Genomic DNA, 22,782 nt, shown 5'->3' with positions numbered 1-22,782 from the left:
GCACTCTGGGAGGCCGAGACGGGTGGATCGCTGGAGGTCAGGAGTTCGAGACCAGCCTGAGCAAGAGCGAGACCCCGTCTCTACTAAAAATAGAAAGAAATTATATGGACAACTAAAATATATATATACAAAAAATTAGCCGGGCATGGTGGCGCATGCCTGTAGTCCCAGCTACTCGGGAGGCTGAGGCAGTAGGATCGCTTAAGCCCAGGAGTTTGAGGTTGCTGTGAGCTAGGCTGACGCCACGGCACTCACTCTAGCCCGGGCAACAGAGTGAGACTCTGTCTCAAAAAAAAAAAAAAAAAAAGAAAAAAAGAAAAGAAATTAGGTCTGTGTCACCCAGGCTGGACTACAATGGTGTGATCATAGCTCACTGCAGCCTTGAACTCCTAGACTTGAGCGATCCCCTCACCTCAGCCTCCCAAATAGCTGTGGCTACGGGCACGTGCCACAGCACCTGTCTCCAAAAGTGCATCTTTCAACCTGAGGAAGATCTAGCATTAAATCCAGAAAGAATTAAGAGAACCTAGCCCATTAAAAAGGACTCTGTATGGATGTTTCTTTTTAAGATTTGACAAATTCGCTAATAGAAGGACATCCTTGTAACAGCACTTTATAATGTGCAAATGAGCAACGGAGATGCATGGTTTTGATGCCTGATTACATAATGCGTGGGCTGGAAACATCTAATAATCTCAGATGCACAGCACTTGAAGGTTTCCTCCGTTTATGGGAATCACCTTGTACTCAGGAAGGCTCTATGGCTTATCAGAGAGGAATCGCTGTATTAGGTTTGCAGTGGAACCCAGTGTCACTTAAAAGCCCCTGAGAAGTGACTGTTAAGCTCCACATCTAAGGGATTTATTTACCTTAGGCCGGGATAAGCAGATGTTCAGAAAGAACTTCAAAAACTCAAGGAAAAGTCAGGGTTTGGAAGTTTCAATAGTAATAAATTATCCATTATTAAAACCAAAAAATAAACCACAATAGTCTCTTCTGCACCAAATGTCAACCATTGAAATCTGTAAAAAACACACACACACACACACACACACCCTGGGGCTCTTGCTCAGGCAAACAGTGGCTTAGAATGGGAGTTCCAATCAGGGCTCCATCACAAGTTTGTAGTCAACACACCATAGGATACAAATATGTACAAAAAAAGGCTGGGATTTTATTTCCAAATTGGCACATGGAGAAGGCACAGGGGCGAATGGCTTTGGGGCACCGGAAATAGAAATGGGGAGGGGTGTGTCTGAGGTCTCCCCACCTCCATCACCCCCTAAGTGCACTTCAGACAACCAGGGGCAGGGGGATCCGGCCCAGGGCCCTGAGGGTCCCACTGGCTCTGGATGAGAGCCTTGGGGACAACCCCCTAGGCGGGATCCTCTCCTCCCAGGGGGCAAAGCCAGCTCAAAAGCGTTTGGCAGCTCCCCAGGTATGAGGGACCAGCCCCCCCAGGGAGGGCTGGAGTTAGAGAGAGAAGAGTAGGATTAAAACCACGAGAAGAACCCCGAGCAGCACTATGATGGCACACCACTGTCGACGATCTGGGGACAAGAGGGTCAGAGGTCACAGCAGGAGAGGACACTGCCCACAACCTGCCCCCTCAGGACCTACTGCCGCCCGGGGGACTCACCACTCGTCATGTGGGAAACTTTGGCCATCTTCCTGAGGACCCCATCCATCCGGGATTGGGTGTGGTCCATCTCGTGAGCAAACGCATTCAGCATGCTGCAAAGACCAGGATGGCATCAGCCCCCAAAGGGCCCAAGCACGCCAGGGTGCCCCTGGCCCACCCCCAGGGGCCTGGCCTCACATGCCCTGCTCGTCCAGTTCCTCCCCAACGCGGCCAGACATGTGTTTCAGAACCCGGATGCTCCCAGACACCATCTCCAGCTGTTGATCCTGTTGGTCCATGATCAGCTGCAGAGCGGAAGGGGCAGCAGGTGCTGTTGGCACGGACCCCAGCCGGTCTGCCGGCTCTTCCATCCCAGGGCCCTCGGCCACCCGCACACACCTGCTGCGTGGCCTGCTGCTCCTCGATGTAGCGAGAGGTGGCCGAGACCGTGCTGGCATCCAGCAGGTCACTGGGTGACTTCTGCGTGGCTGGCTTGGCCACCAGCATCTGCGGAGAACAGACCACAGACTCAGGGAGGGACGCCCACTCACAGCAGGGCACATGTGTGGCAAAGCCACACAGTGGATGTCAGGAAGGCAGTCTCTGGGACAGAATGGCCTGGGTTCCTCAGGTGCATGACCTGAGTCGAGTGGCTCTTCCTGGGGCTGGCTGCAGGCAAAGCAGCAAAGCATTCGGCCTGACCTAAGTGTTCAGGTGATAGAACACTTATTATTAGATGTCTTTTAGAGTTTGGCCTTTAATCCCTAAGGTGGCACATCTGGAAGACATGTGGGTACTGCTACGGGATGCTGAACTGGTGGGGGCCTCAGCTCCCAGACCCCATGGGGGCTTATAAGGGGATGGAGAGAGGCTGGTGGTTTTTGACAAGCGAAGAATGGCCACACATGAGAAAGACGGACAGGCGGCAGGGAGAATATACGCATGCGTACACATGTGCACAGGGCAGGCATACTCCCGCAGGAACTGGTTGGTATGCTGCCGGCAGATGGAGGGAGATGCGCTCAGAGGCCAAGTGCACGCACTTGGATTGGTCAGGTGCATGCACAGAGACAGAGGTAGGCAGACACCCTGGAAATAGTCACACGCAGAGCAAACAGCACCGAAGCAGAAAGGAGAAAGGTATAAAGCCCCCAGCCCTCCGCTCCCCAGCAGGAAACCCACACAAACCCAGAGGAGAAGGTGGAAAGGTACCCATGGAAATATACACACAGAGGGCTCAGGTGTACACACCGAGCAAGAGCAGGTAGGTAGACAACCAGAAGACAACTGCACACAGAGCAGATGGGCACTGACACAGAAGGGACAGGTGGACACACAAACAGATATGGATCAGGCTGGCACTCAAAGGCATGGGTCACCCAGACAGACTCAGGTGGGCATGTTGGGGTGGATGCCTTACCTCTCTGTTATTCTTCTCCATGAAGGCTACGGCTGCTGGGCTGACCATATGGTCCTTCATTTCCTGGGGGTGAGGACAGCATTAGGGAGTAAAGACGCCCTTAACCTCCCCACAGTCACCCCCACAGGATGTCTCCGCACCTGGACTGCCTCGCGCATCCGCTCCACGAACTCCTTTCTCTCCTGCAGGTCCCCAGCTGGGAGCTTGAACTTGCTTGGACTGGATTCCACTATCCGTGGGCTAAGAGTCAAGGGTCAAAGCCAGAGGCAGATACCCACCTCCCCCTACCCTTCCAAGTGTTCATGGGACTGGCTCCCAGCGGCCCCTGCCTCCCTGCAATTGGCTCTCCCATGCCACCCCCCACCAAAAGCTCCAGGATATCAATGGTCTCTTCCAGGTCCTCGAGGTCCCACTCGATGCTGCGCAGGCCATTCCGAAGCTCATTGGTGGTCCAGTCCAGCTCCTCGCGTCCCACCGCCGCGCCTTCCTGTAGCAGCTCGCACCAGCGCTGGTACAGCCCACGGGCCGTATTCACTGCCTTCTGTACCTCGCTGCAGGCAGGGGCACAGCAGGCGCGGTTGGGGACAGGCTGTCCTGCCGCCTGCTGAGCCCCCAAACTAATGGGGGACTCAGGAGCCGCCCATATCCCCCTGGGGTACCCCTCCCACTCCGACGCTGGGCGACCCGTGCCCCCGGACGGCCGTGCCCAGCCTGCCTGGCACGCTGTGGCCGGCACCCAGGCACTGGCTGGCTTGGAGATTGAGCACCCTCCGCCTTCTCCCATCGCTGTCACTCACCCTCGGACTACAAAAAAAGGGTCTTCGAGAGACATGTCAACCCCCCCTTCCCCAGGCCGAACCCCTCTCTCGGCTTGGGTTTGCGCGCTGGGTTTCCCTCCCAGCCAAGGAGGACGCGCCACCTCGCCGGCCCCCGCCACGCCACCATCGAGAGCAGGTCCGCCAAGGGAGAAAGAGAGGCCTTGGAGGCCCGAAGTGCAGGAACTTCCGCCCTCCCTGCGGCCATCTTGGTTGTGGGCAGAGCTGGCTTCCGGCCCGCATGCCCCGCCTCTCCGCCTTTGCGTGCCTGACCCGGGCAATGTCCTACTTTTGTCTGTCTGGGTTTGGGTCCGAGCTCGGAATCTCGGTTCGAGACCTAGCCCCTCGGATTGTTGCTGCACCACCTCAGTTTCCCTTCTGGGCCATGTAAATAATAATAGCCTCCCTTAACTCAGACTGGATTATGGCCGGGGAGGGGCTCTTTCGATTGCTGAATCTTTTAACAGACTCCCTGAGTTGGCACCGGGATCCCGTCCTGGGAGATCGTCCCAGCCTAGGGTCCCGGGTGGCAGGTTTGGGAAGCGTTGAAGGGAGAGGTGGTCTTCCCTTCCTCCCTGCAGGGGCGGGGTGAGGAGCGGGAATTCTTCTGCGGGGAGTTCTGAGACTCCCTCCTTCTCTTTTTCCTGCACAGGGGGTGGGAGGTCGCGTTGGGGTGCTTGGGGTGGGGTGGCTGTGAGTGGGGCCCCCAGAGATGCCTGTAGGGGAAGCGTCACCTTTCAGAGCGTGTGTAGGGGTGGCTTTCGGAGACACGTTTTTCCGTAAGCGCGGAGTCTCTAAGTGCGAGCTTGGAGGGGGTTAAGGGAAGGGGTGTATTGGTGGCTTAGAGGATGGTCTCCAGGGCGGTCCTCTGCGTGTGGGATCTCCGTCTGGGAGGGGCCAGAAGTGTCTGGGGAGGGGCTCATGGGGTTACCCCTTGTGTGACAGAGGCACCCTGAGTGAGGTCCCCGGGAAAGCACTTTTTTGGGGGTGGTCTGAGCGGGGGGGGGGGGGTAGGGAGGCTGGTCTCCCCTGGAGGGTGGTGGGCGGGATGTCAGGGAGTCCTCGGAGGGTTGCCTGTGCATGTCACAGTAGCTGTGGCTGTGTGGGGTCTCAGAGACAGCGCCTGGGCTGGGGATGTCATGGTAGTTAGGGGGGCGGGGATGGGGGCGTCCTCTGCAGGTCGCCGCAGTGTGGCAGCCTCGTTGAATTGGGACAGGTTTTGGACGGGGTCTTTTAGGAGGGAGGAATTGTTGAGTCCTCCCGTGCGGAGGCGGTGCGGGACGTGGGGGTGCTCCAAAGCATGGGGGTGGGGGGAAGGCAGGAATAACCGGGGAGGGGGCTTCGTAGGGGAAAATATCTGAGGTCTCCGTGGGAGGGGGGACGGATGAGATGAAGGTGTCCCCAGCAGGTCGCCTCTCGTGTTGGCAGGCTGGCTACGTAGGGTCTCGAAGAGATGGCGTCAGTGGGAGCCCTGAGGTCGCCCCTACCCGCTGCGGGGTGTTTTCCCGGCATCGCGCCTTCCTGGCCCCCGGAGGGAAGGAAGTGAAACCTTCCTCTCCCCATTTGGAAGCAGGTCAGGAAGCCCGGGGCTCCAGCCAGACCCGGACGGGCGGGAGGGGGAGGGAGGGGCGTGTCCAGAGCCGAAGACCCGCCCCCGGAAGTACACCGCCTCCCACCGGCGCTGTGTCCCGGCCCCTGCCCTTATATGGGCAGCCGGAAGCGGCTTTGGCGCCTGCCCTACGTCACTCTTTCCAAATTTAGCCGTGGAGGTCAGTCCACGCCGGTGGCGGGAAGGCTCTGCGGCGCTTCTGGCGGGGGAGGGGGGACGGGCGCCACCTCTTAAAGGGCCCGCAGCTCGAATTATTGGATGTATTCGAACAAATTTTGCACCGTTTTTGAAGGATTGGCTTTAGGTTTCCTTGGAGGGATCGCTCCTAGTGGAGGATGGGCCGATGCTTTCTTTGTGCTTTTCCTCTACATTGCTCAGTTTCCAGCTCCCATTCGAACCCGCCCCTGTAGTCTGGGGGGGCGGCAGGCACGTGTTCACGGGGACTGTCATGCGGCTGACCCAGCCGTCGGGCAAGCGCCAAGACCACCTGTACAGCTCGTGTCTCGGGAAACTGGGGGGATGCTCGGTTCAGAGCTGCAGCTCAGGCTGCCCACCGGGTGGGTAATTTCGGAATGAGGAGGGCTGGCGTACACGTACCTTAGAGACAGAAGAGCTGGAGGCCCTAGTGGCCCCCTTTCACTGCAGTGGCCCATTTATTCGTTTAGCAAATATTGGGCGAGTGACTCGGCCTTGGTTTCGCCACCTGAAGAAAGCAGATAGACTCAGTGTTAATATTAATTAACACTATTAATAAAAGGAATTAATAACAAAAAGCTATTAGTAAAAGGAAAACGTTTAACAGTGCCTGGCACGTAGTAAGTTGCATCGTTATTGATGCAGAAAACATTCATTAGACGCCTGGTAGATGCTAGGAGCAGTGCCTACGAGGATATGCCAGCTCGACCTGGGTCTTCCCCGGTACGAAGGGAAACTTGCCGCCTACGACTCGCTGGGGCCTCCAAGCATGTGGGTGGGCCCTGAGCCCCACCCTCGGCCCCCCACCGTGGGCCTGCGCTGGTGCACTGGCGGAACTCAGAGAAAGGAGACCACCCCGAGAGTTCAGCGTGTAGTGGGGGACGCTCTTTCTTGCCCGGGTTGGTCCCTTTTCCTCGCTGGGTAAATTGCACCTTGTCGCTTTAAGGAGTCCCTAGCCACGGCGCGGTGGAAAGCCCGGATGCGGCCTTCTGATTGGGCGGGGCGTCTCCGTGATGTCATTCGGGGTATAAAAGGGCCCGGGTGGCGGGCGCCGGGGCAGAGCGTCCTAGCAGTATTATTGCGTGGGTTTGCGCGTGGATAGAGGCCTGAGCGAACCCGTTGTCCGGAGTGCACCTGCCGCCCGCCTTGTCCATCCCGGGAGTCCCCGTCGCCCTCACCGTCGAGCCGCTATGGAGGTGCAGAAGGAGGCACAACGCATCATGACCCTGTCTGTTTGGAAGATGTACCACTCGCGCATGCAGCGCGGTGGCCTGCGGCTGCACCGGAGTCTGCAGCTGTCGCTGGTCATGCGCAGCGCCCGGGAACTCTACCTCTCGGCCAAGGTGGAGGTCCACGAGCCCGAGGTGTCCTTGCAGCCCGCCCGTTCCCCTGACCCTCGCCTGCACCCGCCGCGGGAAGCGGAAGCTGAAGCCGAGGCAGCGCCCCTCGACGGTGAGCAGCCCTCCCCGGAGCCCATGGACACGCAGGAGGCGCCGACAGCCGAGGAGGCCCCTGCCCGTGGTGGCCCGCGCCCCGCCAAAGTCAGCCGCAAGCGGCGGAGCAGCAACCTGAGCGATGGAGGGGACGTCGGACTGGTCCCAAGCAAGAAAGCCCGTCTGGAAGAGGAGGCAGCGTCCTCGGAGGTCCCTGATCGCCTGCAGCCCTCTCCGGCGCAAGCGGAGGGCGCCTTTCCCAACCTGGCCCGCGTCCTACAGAGGCGCTTCTCCGGCCTCCTGAACTGCAACCCCGCGGGCCCTCCGACGGCGCCGCCGGCGTGCGAGGCAAAGCCGGCCTGCCGCCCGGCGGACAGCATGCTCAACGTGCTCGTGCGGGCCGTGGTGGCCTTCTGAAGACCCCGAGTGACGCTACCGGAGCCCAGAGCGCGGGTCCAGCCTGTGGCCCAAGTGCGCAGACCCGAGGCGAGGCCCACCCCCGGGGGAGCGCCCGCGGAAACCGTGGAGAGAAGCCGCCGCCCGGGCTGCTGAAGAGGCCCGGAGAGGGACTCTGCCCCCGGGGAGCCGTCGCCTTCTGTGTGCAGCTACGGCACCGAGCAGCCTGAGCCGGGGGCGCGGGCGCCTTCCGCCGAGACCTGGCGCGCGCACAGGTGCTGTCTTAACGGACTGGGACATGGACTTTTCCTTTTCCTTCTGGACTGGGAGAAGGGAGGCTTGATTCTTTAATTTCCTCAGGGTCAGACTTTGTTTTTTACTGGGGGCTGTGCTGCCCCTTCAAGGGTTTTCAATAGTTGGTGTTTGCGTTTCCAACCTTTGAGAATTCCCCGCACTCCCCTTCCCCCGCCACTGACATACTTGTGCAAGCGGTCATCGTTGCGTCATGGGGCAGACGTGGGGAGCTTCCTGTTGCCTTGCGTGGGTGTGGGGCCTAGGAGGAGGGTCTGGTGTGAGGACCTGCCCTGGGGAGTGGGAGGAGAGTGGCCTGAGTCACTTTGTCCGTGGGTGCTGCTACTGGTTAGCGCCACGCGCCCCTGAGCCTTCGGGTGGGAGCATCAGGGTTTTAGGTTCAAAATTTTCTCATCTGGTGCGTTAGAGGTGGCGAGTATGTTCCCAGTCTCGAGCGTGATCCTCCCTCAGACACACGGACACAACCCAGACGTTCCTGGTCAGAATCCCGAAAATGTGGACGGGATGTTCGAAGCACTGTAAGGTTAAGCTGGGACCAGTCACTGGTGACACTGGACCAGTTTTGGGAGGGGGGAGAATTCTTGCCGGCGAGTTTCTGAGGATCTGTTTACCTTTCCAGTCGTGGATTCTCCCTCTACCTGGCGTTTTGTTAGAAATGTCAGATAGGAAAATAAAGACCATTTGAGCAAAAAGTAGGCTGTCTGGTTTTCTTCCCTGGTGGGGGAGGGGCAGGGTTAAAGGGTCAGGCACTGGCGGCGGCTCGCTAGGGCCCCAGGAACCGGTCAGACCGGTTACCACGTGGGCAGGAGCGGGCTGGGCCCCCTTTTCTTTGCCTCAACACTTCCGTGCAGGTGGCGCTCCACTCTGAGTCCCTGTTAACCACCCCCCGCGGGCCCCTCCCAGATCTGCGTGTTCCCTCGAAATTCCCCTACAACTCGGGGGAGTGGGGGAAGCGGGTTTTCGGAGTTTAGGCGTTTGGGGAGATAGTGCCGGGTACAGTGCCCCAAGCGGAGTTGGGGACCACATTTCCTTTGGAACCTTGAAAGGTGGCAGATCTCGCCCCCCACCCCCACTGCCACTCACGACCAACCGACTCAGCTCTGGTGGGAGTCCCATAGCCTGGGGTGGAGCTGAGCGGGTCAACTTTTAAGTGCGCTTAATACCCCAATTCCAATCCCTGGGAGTATAGCTGTGTAGCTCAGGCAGGGAGGTGAGCTCCCAGCCTCAGTTTCCTGATCTGTGAAATGGGCCTCTAAACAGCTTTCCCACCAAGCTTTGGGTTTAGAAATGTCCGTGAGAACCCTAGTTATTTGCTTAGGTCACGCCCAGCTCCAAATTAAGCCGCCCCGAGAGGAAAAACCCTTCTTGTTTCCCCCACTTTGGTTTAGGAGAGGGGCTGTGGGCGTTGCCCCAGGGTGAGGGGAGGAGGACTGTTAGAGGACAAAGGAGCCGCAGGTGCGGGGAGTGGTGGCGCCGGGAAAGCGCCCGCCCCGCCCCCCCGACGGCTGGCTAGGCGGGCGCTGGCGTCCCGTGACCCTCGGGGGACCTGACCCAGAGGCCCGAGGGGAGGAGGCTTTGGTGGAGGGACCGCCTGATTCTTTCCAGGAAAACGTAGGGGAGTTTTAGCACCAACCACTCTGAGTCCCAACCCAGAAGTCCCCAAGGGGACGTGGGAGCACTTGGAGCCCCACACCCCAGATGGCAGCTCAGTGCGTCCGCTTCGGAGCTACTCCGCTACAAGACCGGCCCGGGGAAGTCCCCAGCGGCTGGGGAGGGGGCCTCGCCGCGCATCCTGTCGCAGGAACCGCCGGGCCCTTCCTTCCGCGGGAAGCGGCTTGGCCGACCACCGCCCCCGCCCGGGCCGCCCGGGGGTTTCCGGTGCCCGACCACGGGGCCGGGGGCTGGAGGTGATGGGAGAGAAGGCCCGGCTGGAAGAGGCACCCTACACACACATCCCCTTAAACTATACCCCTCTCCGAGACCCCATTTGACCCAGAAGAATAGGTAGAATTGAAAACTTGTCACAACAAACCCCATTGGTGAAGCCTGGAGTAATTGATTGCACAATAGCTGTGAAAACTAAAAAGGTCATCTATCCCATGACCAGGAGATTCCCCAGGGAACTCTAGGCCTGCAACAGGAGGCTCCAGAAGGGTGTTTGCTGCGGCACTGTACCAAGTTGACACAAACTGGAAACAGCCTGCATGCCCATCCAACCAGTCCAATGTGGACTATGGACGGCTACTTGGTGGCTGCTACTCCCTGGAGGATAAAAGGAGGAGCCAGACAGATCTACACACACAGGCAACACAGGTAACTCAGAACCACACGTGAGTGACAAAGGGCAGCTGCAGAAGTCGTGGGGTAAGGCGTACATCTTCCAGAGCCAAATGGCCCGCTCTACACACTTGCTGTGCAGCCCTGAGCACATCACTTCACCTCTCTGGGCCTCAGTTTTCCTAGCTGTAAATTGGGAATAATAAAAGTCGCTGCCTCCTTGTAGTAATCAAGCGAGATCATGCATGCAGCAGAGTGCCTGGAGCACCAAAAATGTTATATGTGTTACTATTTTATTATTGCTAGTGCTTAGGGTGGTAACAGTGCTGGACATTTAAAAGCACATACAGAAATACAAGTATAGGCCCGGCGCGGTGGCTTAAACGCCTGTAATCCTAGCACTTTGGGAGGCAGAGGTGGGAGGATCACTTGAGCCCTGGGGGTTCAAGACATCAGGCTGGGTAACGTAGGGAGACCCCCATCTCTATAAAAAAAAAAAAAAAAATAAGAAAAATTAGCTGGACATGGTGGCACACATTTGTAGTCCCAGCTACTCAAGAGGCTGAGGCAGGAAGATCGCTTAAGCCCAGGAATTCCAGGCTGCGGTGAGCTATGATCTTGCCACTGCACTCCAGCCTGGGCAACAGAGTGAGATCTGTCTCCAAAAATAAATAAATAAATGCCACTTCTCTACAGACCCCCTAATTTAGCTGAAAATTGAGTCCTGAAACCACTCCCCCAATCTCCAGACTTCCTTGAGCAGCCCCTCGCTCCTGGTGTCTCCTCAAGGGGGTCTAGGTATTCCAAATGTACAGGAGCCAAAGAGGATTCTTGCTGTTTCCTGCCACCCTGTCCTTTCTGTATCAATGCTAATGGCAGCCTCCCATTTGAGAGATCCTCCTTGGCTCATTATTTCTCCCTTCCTCAGACCTCTCCAGCAGCTGGTGCTATCAACTCAATCTGTCACCGCACTCCAAGCCTTCCCCCACCGTCACCGCTCCTACTCTGTTGTGAGCGGCCATCATCTCTCACCTTTACTAGCGAGGTGACCTCCACCCTGCTTTTGTCTCCAAAATCTATTCTGTACAACAGCTGCATTGACCTTATACAACACAAATCGGATCATTTCACTAATCCAGGTCCCCCGCCGCTCCATCCACACTGACCTCCATTCTGCTTTCAGAATAGGCCAAGTATGTTGCAGCCCCAGGGCCTTTGCACTTGCTGTTTCTGCTGCCTGCAATGCTGTTCTCCCAGCCTCCCTCAAGTCCATCCTCACTTTCTTCAGGTTTCTACTGAAATGTCACCTCCTTGGGAAATCTTTCTTTGGCCACCCAAGCTAACATAGCACTGCTCACTGCCTGAAATGGTATGTTTTATTTAGCATCCATACCCCAACTCAAATGTCAATTCCACCAGTGCCCTGCCCAGGCCTGAATGAGTGAAAGAGGTTGTTTTAGGTAAACAAGTGCTAAGTATTTAATATTTATCATCTCATTTAATCAATGGCTTTCCCATGGTGCTTAGAATAGAATTCCCCAAAGCTCAGATGGTTGAGGGTTAGGATATTTGGGATATCTTCATAAGGACCATACTATTATTATTTTTTAGAGAGTGGGTCTCACTATGTTGCCCAGGCTGGAGTGCAGTGGCTATTCACAGGTGTGATCATAGATCACTGCAGCCTCAAACTCCTGGGCTCAAGCAATCCTCCTGCGTCAGCCTCCTGAGTAGCTGGGACTACAGGCACATGCTACCTGGCTCAGTGAACTGTGCTATTATTTACCTAATATTTTTCTCTGACTTAACCCATTTGTTAATTATTCACCATACTTAGAAAGTAATCTTTTAAAAAGTTACAATGAAAACAAAACAATGTCATATGATCCTGCTGAAACAGTAGCCAATGAGTTACAATGACAGATTAGCCAGTGTCAAAGCCACATTGTTACCGGGGGAAGGAGACTAACCTTGGGCTGAGAAGGATGCAAGCTGAAAAGAGAGAAATGGAGGGGTTCATTCCATGCTATTTAAATAACATTGAATCATTTTGCCACATTGTCCCAGAGTTTAGAAAATTCTGCTTGTGGAAGAGGGACAAAACTCCTACAATTGTCTGCAAGACCCAGCTTGATGGGGGCCCAGCCCATTTCTGGCCTAATCTCCCATCACCCTCCGGCCACACTGATGTGCTTTTTGTTCCTCATACTTCTACAATCTTCCCAGCCACAGGGCCTTTGTATAGGCTGTGACCTCCTCCTAGAGATTTTTCACTTCCTTGTTCACCTAGTTAAGGCAGCTCAGCTCAAGGGGCAAATCCTCAGGGAAGTGTCACCTACCTGTCTGCTCCCCATTTTGGCCCAAGACCCCTATATTTATTGACTCTCAGAACAAGAGCTACTTTAAAACATTTTTTCATTTTTGGTAAGATTTATTACAACGGCGATTTTACTTTTGTTTCTGGGTTTGTCTCTTGGCCTGTGATCTCCTACCACGGGGGCAGGGGCTGAGTGTGGCAGGTGCTTAACTAAGTGGCTTTTGTGAATGAAAGATGCGTTTGCAACCTTCCTTTGAGGTCTTGTCCTATTAACTTCCACTTTTTACAGATGGGGAAACAGAAGCCCAGAGAGGATCGCCCTGCAAGAGAGTACGTAAGGGACAGCTCTAGTGTCGCCCATCCCGATGTCCCCTTTCCCGTTTCCTCTGCCAGGCTATGTGGGACGCAAGAGAAGGGTGCCCCAGTTCAGCCTATGTGGATCTGGGAAAGGGCCGGGCCGCAGGTCGGGACCAGCCCAGAAGCGGCACCCAGACCGGTTTCTCCGGTTCCAGGACTCTGGGCGAGGTCCACCCGCTCGAGGGAGGGCGCGACGCAGGCCACGCCGTGGCCCACTTGCTAGCTAGCCAGGCGGGGCAGGGACTGATCATCGCGAGGAAATTTGAGCCTGAGGCCGGGCGCTGGAGGTGGGCAGTCAGCGCGGGGGGCGGAGCGACCCAGTGCCAATCACAACCAAAGGGGCGAGGCATGCAAATTGCCCGCGCCTCAGGCTCGTCTCCGGGCCCCGCCCCCGCGCGCTGCAGCGGCTACTTCCAAGAACTCGCCGCGCTGTCCTCGGCCCGGGCCACGCCCCTCGCCCACAAACCCGTCCCTTCCGGATTCCGCCCAGACCCTCCGCGCGTGGCCCGCCCCCACCCTCCCAGGGACGCGGGGGCGGGGCTTACGGGCAGCGCGGGAAGGCGGAGGCGGAGGCTGCGCCCCGGCCTGGGGTGAGAGGGGCAGGGGTTCGGCTCCAAATCAGGTAAACGGCCGCGAAGGCGGAAGAGAAATGGAGCTTGCTCGAGTTTGGGGCTCACGCTACCCACTTTGGCCAGGAGGGTGCTGACTGCCCCCACCTGTGTTCAGGAGAGCCTAGACCTCTCTCTCCTGTGTCCAGGGGAGCCCAGAACCCTCACACCTAGGGAAGCTCAGACCCACACACTTGTGTTTAGGAGAGCCCCGATCTTCCCCACCTTATCCAGCGGAGTTCAGAGCCCCCCTACCTTTGTTCAGGGAAGCTCAGACCTTTCCTATCTGTGCCTAGGGGAACCCAGAACCCTAAACCTGTGTCCAAGGGAGCCCAAAACCCTCACACCGGTGTCTAGTGGTGCTCAGACGCACAGATCTGTGTTTAGGGGAGCCCGAATCTTCCCCACCTGTGTCTAGGGGAGCCCTACCCCTAGTTAGAGCTAACTCCTAACCTTTCATATCTGTTTCCCCAGGCTCAGCCTAGGTTATCCTGCCCACCCACCACTGCGTTAAGAGGAGCTTGGGTCTCCCCGAATTTGTGTCCAGGAGAGCTGACTCCCCAGGTGCTGCTCCCTGCCTGGCCCTTTTGGTAACTGCTCTTTCAGCAGAAGTCTTCCTGGGCCCTTCCCGGCCCTGTCATCCGGCCTCCCGGCCCAGTTGGCCCCAGATCTACCCCCCCTCCCCCAGCACACTGTAGAGTCTCCGTTAAGAAATAACGTCAGCCTTCACGGCCCCCGGCACCACCACCAGCCAGCCTGGGGTCCTGCCTTCCTAGCCGTCTGGCCACTCGACTGGCACCAATTAATTTCCTCCTAAGCCTGTCCACCCACATCTGGTTGCCAGCTGCTCGCCGTAGCCCTGCCCACCCCTCGGGGCTCCCAGGGAATTGCTAACAGTTCTCCTCTTCCCTGCGCCACCCCTCCCCCAATCCAGGCCACCGCACCCGAGTCTGCTAATCAGAAAAAGCTGGCAGTTAGTGCCTGGAGGAGAAATCAGAAATCAGAAATCAGTTGGAGGAGGAGGAGGGGTGGGGAGTGAAACTTTCTGACCCAGCTTAGGGTGGGGACGGAGGCAAGGGATCTAGTTGTACCTAAAAGCCTGAGATCAAAGCCTTCTGGCTTCCAGGTGGGGACTTCAGGGAGGGCTGCCCCACCCCCCAGGGCAGGCAAGGTGGAGCCCCCCTTTCTCGGAAATCCCCAGAGAAGCGGCAGTGACAGCTGTGCCTTCGCCAGCCTGGAACCCGCCAGTTTCCTTTTCCTGTGCTCGCTCTCCCGTTGGGCTGGCCTTCAGCCTGGAGAGACCTCCCGGCCCCTTTGAAGGGGCTCCCCAGAGGGTCTTCCTGGACGAGGGGGAGGGGGCAGGCTGGAGAACAATGGGGCTTCTGTGGCTCCAGGACGCCAGGCGCTTCCTGTTAACTCTTCCCTCGGGGCGCAGCTGCAGGGAGCACCTCCGAGGCCCCTCCTTGCTGCGGGAGGGGGAAGTCATGCTGGGAGAATTAGCTGGTGTGTTAATTGAGGCTTTTGTGAAAGTGATTAGGAAATGGAGAGGTGAATGCAGACCTTTTCCTCTTTGGAGTCTCTGGGCTTTCTCCTCTATTGTTGGGGGTTATACCGCTCGGGACTGGGCTGGGCTAGCCTGGGAGGAGCCTCACTCCATCCCAGGTAAATCCAAGGAACAGCAGTCTGCAAAGCACTGTTCAAGCTGCCTTGCTGAGGTTCGCCATGGGCCACGCCCCAGAGCCAGTTCCCCCGGCAGTCTGGGCCTCAGTTTCCCTCGGGAGTTCTCCCCAAGCACAAGATCAGTCCAGGAGCTCCCTAAGGGGCAGGAGTGGACCAGGAGCCTGGGAAACGGTTTGCTCCTCCTTGGAGCCCCAGGAAGTCACGTTGGGGAAATTAGGTGGTGTGTTAATCGAGGCTTCACCCACAGTCCCCTCTGTTGACAGAGACAGCCTGAGAAATACCCTCAGAAGATCCTGTGAGCCTGGAAAGGCCCCCAGAGGCTCAGCATCCGCCCCGGGGGCTTCCGGTTAGTTCCAGACAGGTCCGAAGAGACATGCGTTGCTGCTTCCGGGTTCCTTCCACGTAGTCACTTAATGCCCCCTGCAAGCCTGGGTCAGAATAAAAGTAGACACTTTCACTAGCTCCGTTTTACAGATGAGGGAACTGAGGCACAGGGATTAAGCGACATGTCCTGGATCATTAGTTTAGTAAAGCAAAGCCCATTGTTTTTTTCTCCTCTTGGACTTTTATTTATTTATTTGTTTGTTTTTGGAGGATGGAGGGAACTTTGTCTTGGCCAGTGGACTTTTGCTTAAACCCTGCCCCAATCTCTGGTTCTCAGGTAAGGAAAGAGAGCTCAAGGAGGTGACAGCTGCCCCTCAGGTCTTCGTCACCTCTGAGCTGCCTTTTTTCTGGCGGCCGATCACTCACCAGGTTCCTTCTTGGACTCATTTGCTGGGTCACTTTGTAGCCTCTTCTCTGTCCCATCTGGAAGGTAAAAACTTCCCCAGGGGCCAATTTGTGCACACCCAGCTCAGGGGCTTTGAGAACGAGTTTTGTTTGTTTGTTTGTTTGTTTTGTAATCATTATTTACTAAGCAAAAGCAAACTGCTAGGCTGGAAAGGCCAACGCCAGCCCCCTCTGTCCCCTCCCCTCGCTGGCCGTCTGGAAGCAGCCCGGCCCTGGCAGGGCGCACAGGAAGTGAGATGGCTCATTGCTTCGCCCTTTAGACCCGAGGGCAGGGAGGGCGCGTCAGGAGGCCGCCCAGTCTGGGGCGTGTTGCAGGCCGGAGGGGCCCAGGCCCCAGGCCAGCCCACTGCCAATCAGCCTCCACCTGAGAACCTCTCTGTCCGTCCCCTCCCGCTGCGGCCCGCCCTTCCGGAATGAAACTCGCTTTGGCTTCTCACCACCAGGAAGACCAAAGCAAGCCTGCAAATTACTCACTGTCGGGGCTCTGCCCACAGCGCTCTCAGACCCAGGCTGGGGTGGGAGTGGAGCTCTTGGGACCCTTCCCCACCCTCGGCTCCACCCTTGGGAGAGGCGGCTGGAGTCTGCAGTGTGCCTTTCACTTATTCTCCTGGTGCTCTCTGAATCCCTGCAGACGCTGCCTTAGAAACAGCTACTGGAATTTTCAAGGTGCCGTCACGTTGTTTGGGACAAGGAATTCCCTTCTGAAAGGGGTGGATGTGAAGCCAGTTTGGAGAGAGAAACGGAGGCTTCTTTTCTCTCTTTCTTTTCTTTTTTTAATTTATTTATTTAAAATTTTTTTAATTTCAGCATATTATGGGGACACAAATGTTTAGGTTATGTATATTGCCCTTGCCTCACCCGAGTCAGAGCTTCAAGCTTTTCCATCCCCAGATGGTGTGCACCGCACCCATTAGGTGTGTATATACCCATCCTCTCCTCCCCCCAATTTTTTTCTCTTTTCTTTTCTTTTTGACTGAGTTTTGCACTGTCACCCAGGCTGGAATGCAGTGGTGCAATCACAGCTCACTGCAGCCTCATACTCCTGAGCTCAAGTGATCCTCCTGTCTCAGCCTCCCGAGTAGCTGGGACTACAGGCTTGCACCACCATGCCTGGCTAATTTTTTAATTTTTTTGTAGAGACAGGGTCTCGCTATGTTGTCCAGGCTGGTCTTGAACTCCTGGCTTCAAGCAATCCTCCTGTCTTGGCCTCCCAAAGTGCTGGGACTACAGGCATGTGCCACCATGCCCAGCTAATTTAAAAAAATGTTTTTTTTTTTTTTTTTGCAGATGTGGTCTTGCTTGTTGCCAGGCTGGTCTTGAACTCCCAGCCTCAAACAATCATCCCACTTTGGCCTTTCGGAGTGCTGAGATTACAGGCCTTAGCCACTGCCCAGCCAGTCTGGGAGGCTTAATCTCTCTCTGCTTTTCTTTGCATCTCTGGTGGCTGCAGCAGATGCTCTGAGGCCCCTGTGGGGAGAGTGTGCAGCAGAGACCTTTGTTCACTGAGTGCTCAGTGGTGTCATTGTTTTCCTCACCTTCCTTTCTCCCCAGGCTGTCCCTCTTTCTCCTGCCTCTCTGGACATCCCTGGGATGGAGGGGTGGGGGGAGGTTACACATCACCCAACCTCCGCCGCTGCCACTCCTGCCGGTGGGACGGTGACTAAGCCAGCCCCATGGCCTCACATCCCAAGCTTGGACCTGGGTTTCTGGTTGGACTAGGTGGGCAGGCTTAGCCTTCTCCACACCCAGAGCTGCCTTGTCCGGGCCAGCCAGTACCCTACGGCCAGGCACATGCCACATGGGGCTCCTGGGAAAGTCTCGCCCCACCCTCAGTTTCCCTCAGATTGTCCCAGATAACCCTAGTGTGCCAACGCCTTGCTCTCAGTGACTCCCCTCCTTGCAGCTGGTCTGTAAATTCTTGAGAGCTGGGGACAGAGCCTCAGCTAGAGTGGATGTCCCTGCTATGCTCCTTGCTGGCAGCTCCCTCCAGGCACCCAAGTGGCCCCACACCCCCCCTTGCTTGGTGATCCAAGCCAAGAAGAACCCCACCTCCTCCCCCAAAAACTTTCTCCTCCAAACTCTATTGCACCTAAGTCCATCCTGTCCCACGGACACCACATCTCTGGTACCCAGAAACCAGATGATGGTCTTATGCCCCTTCAAGGCTTGAGCATTTCCAAGTTCAGACACTTGCATTCCTTCACTCAGAACCTCTATGTCCCTAGCATGCGCTGAGACTTCAAGCTCAGTGGCTTATCTGGTTCCTCCAGCGACCCTCGAGACAGGCACCACATCATCTTGCTGAGCACACAGAGAAGCCGACACTCCAGGATGCTGCAGTACCTGTCCAGGTTTAGCTGATGAGTGTCAGACTTGAACTTGAGTCTGTGGAACTTGGAGCCTGAGGTCTTAAGAATGGTGATAATGGACAGGCACAGTAATCCTAGCACTCTGGGAGGCCAAGGCAGGAGGATGGCTTGAGCTCAGGACTTTGAGACCAGCCTGAGCAAGAGCGAGACCTCATCTCTACTAAAAATAGAAAAATTAGCTGGGTGTCTGTATGTGCCTGTAGTCCCAGCCACTCGGGAGGCTGAGGCAGGAGAATTGCTTGAGCCCAGGAGTTTGAGGTTGCTGTGAGCTAGGCTGATGCCACGGCACTCTAGCCTGGGTGACAGAGTGGTACTCTGCCTCAAAAAAAAAAAAAAAAAAAAAAAAAAAAAAAAATTCCTCTGGGAGGGATACCTTCCCCATAGTAGGCTGAGAAACTAGCCAGTATCCCCAGAGACTGGGAACTGGGGGTGGCAATGGACCTGAATAAATGTTCTTACCAAAGTAACCCTTATCTTCCACTAGTTTTATACTTTCCCATATATCTCTTAGTGACTCCTTCGGAAATTTACTGTCCCCAACCAGATTTTCTTTGTCCTGTCATTTCTTCTCAAATTTATCGCTCTTTGTCTAAAAGGTATGAAAGCACCTTACTTTGGCCACTTCTTCAGACTTTACTCTCTTATGAAGATTCACATGTACACTAATAAAATTGGTATTTCTTTTTTATTTTCCTTGAGAGACAGGGTCTCTGTTGCCCAGGCTGGATAGAATGCAGTGTTATGATCATATCGCACTGCAGCCTCCAACTCCTGGGCTCAAGCAATCCTTCTGCCTCAGCCTCCCGAGTAGCTGGGACTACAGGTGCATGCCACTATGCCTGGCTATTTTTTCTTATTTTTTGTAGAGACAGGGATCTGGCTATGTTGCCCAGCCTGGTCTCAAACTCCTGGCCTCAAGTGATCCTCCCACCTCGGCCTCCCCAGATGCTGGCATTACAGGGCATGAGTCCCCTTTTCTCTTGTTAGTCTGCCTGGTGTTGATTTGGTTTCTAGATCTACCCAAAAAGTCCACGTAATAGCTAAGGGGGAGGGAAATGTGGAGGTGATCTCTGGCTCTCCTATGCAATAATAATAGCTGCTATTGCTAACTGGTCTAAGAATTTCACTCACATGAACTCATGGGGTCCTCCCATCAAGGTTTTATGATGGGTTTATTATCTTCATTTCATGTTGGGGAAACTGAGGCACAGTTCGATTAGATAACTTGCCCACTATATTCCCTACAGCCAAAAAAGTGGCAGCGTCAGGATTTGAACGGAGGCATATGCCAGAGTTTCTGAACTATTAACATGTGGAACCAGGTCATTCTTTGAGGTGGGGCTGCTTTGTGCATTTTAGGATGTTGCACACTACCCCCGGCCTCAACCTGCCCAAGCTGCCAGTAAGCAACTCCGTCCTCAGTTGTGACAACCAAAGATGTCTCCAGATGTTGCCACATGTTGGGGTGGGAGTGGAGGGCAGGCTTGCCACCTGCCTTCTGCTGTCCTGCTTGTCCACACAGGTGCCAACCTGAAAAGTAACTCTGTGCAAGTGTTTTGCACACTTGAGGCTGGCTTGAGTCCTTGAGGTGGAGGTGACTGGCAGGTTCTGGCCAGTCTTTTGGAGAGGGGTCAGCTGGTCCACTGGTCTGGGCCGGGTCTCTTCCCGTTGCACAGCTGTCTGCCAGGTCCCCAGGCCCTGGTGGGTGGGCTTGCTGAGTGGCGGTAGCCCCAGGTGGGTGGAGTCGGGCCACCTTTTTCCTACTTCCTGATACTCAGAGGTGGGTAGTGGCAGTAGTGGTGGTGGCCCGGGAGCCAGAGGGTGTGGGGAGCCCTGACCGTGCCTCCACATTTCCGGGGGGGGGGGTGCCTGGGTATGTGCTCCAAGACCCACAGCCCCCTGTGGGCACAGAGGAGAAACTAGAGACTCAAGTAAGTCTCGCTGCCTGCCTTCCGCTGTCACATCCCACCCAGCCTTGGCTCTGGGCCAGCGGCTGCCAGAATGGCGACTCGCACAGCTGCTGGGCAGAGGAGAGCAACCGGGTGCAAGGTGGGACAGAGGGTCTCTTCACCAACGACCTTTGCAGCATCCTGGCGAGGACCTTTGAGGTCACATCTTAGAACGGTCACACTGGCCCCCTTCTCTTCCTCCTCCTCCTCCTCCTCCTCCCCCGCCCCCCCCATCCCCGGTGGGTTTTTTTTCCTGGCATCACGCTAGTGCAGGAAGGCGGAAATGAGTTTGGGGCGTGGAATGTCTCTGAGGTTGGAATATATTTAGCCAGGATGAGAGTGTGTGTGTGGTGCTGTGCAGGCCCTGGCGCCGGCCAGGCGGGTTGGAGGAGTGGGGCTGGGGGGCCCTGAGCCGGTGCTGGGAGTCTCCGGCTTTCTCCTTTTTAAAGACAGTGGGGACAGGGAACTGGAGACAGAGTGAGAAGACCTGGGGCCCCCAGGCTGAGGCATGCCCTGTACAGTGTCACACACATTTACGGTCTTCCAAACAAGCCAGCAAGACTGGCATCGGAGGCCGGGCGCGGTGGCTCACGCCTGTAATCCTAGCACTCTGGGAGGCCGAGGCGGGTGGATCGCTTGAGGTCAGGAGTTCGAGACCAGCCTGAGCAAGAGCGAGACCCCATCTCTACTAAAAATAGAAAGAAATTATATGGACAGCTAAAAATATATATAGAAAAAATTAGCTGGGCATGGTGGTGCATGCCTGTAGTCCCAGCTACTCGGGAGGCTGAGGCAGTAGGATTGCTTGAGCCCAGGAGTTTGAGGTTGCTGTGAGCTAGGCTGATGCCACGGCACTCTAGCCTGGGCAATAAAGCGAGACTCTGTCTCCAAAAAAAAAAAAAAGAAGAAGAAGAAGACTGGCATCGGAATCATTTACAGCTGAAAAGCAGAGGCCCAGAGAGGTTAAGCAGCTTCCCTGAGGTTGCTCAGGAAGGAAGCAAAGAGATCAGGGCTTGCTGGCCTGGCCGGCTGCAAAGCCAACATGCTGTTGCCACCATTCATGCATACATTGCTCATTCATGCGGCAAGTCTTTGTGCACTGCCTCGCCTGTGCCGGGCCCCAAGAGATGCTGGAGGATGAGCCTGAAGCTAATTGGACCAGGGTAGGCAAACCACAGCCCGGGGCCACATCCACCTGCTGTTTCTGCACAGCCTTTGGGCTGAGACTGTATTTTTCTTTTTATTAATACATTTTTAAATGGTTGAAGACAGAATATTCCACCACACATAACAATTATATAAAATTGCAATTTCAGCCTTCTTGAATTAAGTGTACACAGGTCACGCCCATTCTCGTCTGTATTGCCTGTGGCTGCTTTGTGGAGCTGTTTCAACAGAGACCTACACAGCTGAGCATATTTTGTATGTGGCCCTTTGTAGAATTTTGTCAATCCCTGGATTGGACAGATGGGGATCCGATCTCTTTTTTTTAGATAAGGTCTCACTCTGTCACCCAGGCTGGACTACAGCGGTGTCATCATAGCTTGATGCAGTCTCCAACTCCTGGGCTCAAGTGAGCCTCCTGGCTCAGCTTCCCGAGTTGCTGGGACTACAGGTATATGCCATGACACCTGGCTAATTTTTCTGTTTTTAGTAGAGACGGGGTCTTGCTCTTGCTCAGGCTGGTCTCAAACTCCTGGCCACAAGCAATCCTCCCACCTTAGCCTCTCGAAAGTGCTGGAATTAATTATAGGCATGAGCCACTGTGCCCAGCCTCTGCAGATTTCTTCTTTTTTTTTTTTTTTTTTTTTTTGAGACAGAGTCTCACTCTGTTGCCCAGGCTAGAGTGAGTGCCGTGGCGTCAGCCTAGCTCACAGCAACCTCAAACTCCTGAGCTCAAGGGATCCTCCTGTCTCAGCCTCCCGAGTAGCTGGGACTACAGGCATGCGCCACCATGCCCGGCTAATTTTTTCTATATATATATTTTTAGCTGTCCATATAATTTCTTTCTATTTTTAGTAGAGATGGGGTCTCGCTCTTGCTCAGGCTGGTCTCGAACTCCTGAGCTCAAACGATCCGCCCACCTCGGCCTCCCAGAGTGCTAGGATTACAGGCGTGAGCCACTGCGCCCGGCCCAGATTTCTTCTTGATCCTTTCCATGGGAGCTTGTGGAAAGGATGATTCTGATTTCTTTTCTTTTCTTTTCTTTTTTTTGAGACAGAGTCTCACTCTGTCACCCGGGCTAGAGTGCTATGGCATCAGTCTAGCTCACAGCAACCTCAAACTCCTGGACTGAAGCGATCCTCCTGCCTCAGCCTCCGAAGTAGCTGGAACTACAGGCATGCACCACCATGTCTGGCTAACTTTTTTCTATTTTTAGTAGAGATGAGGTCTCACTCTTGCTCTTGCTCAGGCTGGTCTCGAACTCCTGGGCTCAAGTGATCCTCCTGCCTCAGCCTCCCAGAGTGCTAGGATTACAGGCATGAGCCACTGCGCCCGGCCATGTCCTGTCTGATTTCTGCCTCTGTCTCTCTCTCAGGTCCTCCCATTCCCAGCATCTGTCATGTGGGCTTCGAGCAGCTGCCAGGCAAAGAGTGGGCCCTGCAGGACAGAGAGCAGGTGTATCCTTCCGGGA

At 55.6% G+C, this 22,782-nt stretch overlaps 2 protein-coding genes across 4 annotated transcripts; one reads left to right on the top strand and one right to left on the bottom strand.

Moving 5' to 3' along the window:
* Positions 1-1,172: 1,172 nt before the first annotated feature.
* STX10 (syntaxin 10) lies at positions 1,173-3,968 on the bottom strand. 3 transcript variants are annotated; one of them, XM_069495038.1, is made up of 8 exons: positions 3,839-3,968; positions 3,423-3,592; positions 3,182-3,276; positions 3,042-3,104; positions 2,021-2,128; positions 1,820-1,926; positions 1,640-1,734; positions 1,173-1,550 (listed from the first exon to the last, which is right to left on the bottom strand). In XM_069495038.1, exons 1-8 carry the CDS (start codon positions 3,871-3,873, stop codon positions 1,474-1,476), a joined length of 750 nt encoding a protein of 249 aa, XP_069351139.1. In that variant the 5' UTR covers positions 3,874-3,968; the 3' UTR covers positions 1,173-1,473. The 3 variants fall into 3 exon arrangements, with proteins under 3 accessions (XP_069351139.1, XP_069351147.1, XP_069351158.1); XM_069495057.1 differs by lacking the exon at positions 1,173-1,550 and having other exon boundaries at positions 1,668-1,734; positions 1,824-1,926; XM_069495046.1 differs by lacking the exons at positions 3,042-3,104; positions 3,182-3,276 and having other exon boundaries at positions 3,406-3,592.
* Positions 3,969-6,722: 2,754 nt separating this feature from the next.
* Positions 6,723-8,486, top strand: IER2 (immediate early response 2). Its single transcript, XM_069495027.1, has one exon. It carries the CDS (start codon positions 6,851-6,853, stop codon positions 7,508-7,510), a length of 660 nt encoding a protein of 219 aa, XP_069351128.1. The 5' UTR covers positions 6,723-6,850; the 3' UTR covers positions 7,511-8,486.
* The last annotated feature ends 14,296 nt before the right edge of the window (positions 8,487-22,782 follow it).

This window comes from Eulemur rufifrons, chromosome 2 (assembly GCF_041146395.1).
Source record: "Eulemur rufifrons isolate Redbay chromosome 2, OSU_ERuf_1, whole genome shotgun sequence".
Taxonomy (NCBI): Eukaryota; Metazoa; Chordata; class Mammalia; order Primates; family Lemuridae; genus Eulemur; species Eulemur rufifrons.
The sequence above is the reverse complement of the archived record's forward strand: the minus strand, read 5'-3'. Positions and strand labels throughout refer to the sequence as shown.

Excerpts from the sequence above, each read along its gene's own strand:
- STX10 (XM_069495038.1), bottom strand. The coding sequence starts at position 3,873 with ATGTCTCTCGAAGACCCTTTTTTTGTAGTCCGAGG. Across the intron at positions 2,129-3,041 it reads TGGAGAAGAATAACAGAGAG|ATGCTGGTGGCCAAGCCAGC; the intron begins GTAAGGCATCCA and ends TGTTCTCCGCAG. Across the intron at positions 1,735-1,819 it reads GAACTGGACGAGCAGGGCAT|CATGCTGAATGCGTTTGCTC; the intron begins GTGAGGCCAGGC and ends TGGTCTTTGCAG.
- IER2 (XM_069495027.1), top strand. The coding sequence starts at position 6,851 with ATGGAGGTGCAGAAGGAGGCACAACGCATCATGACCCTGTCTGTTTGG.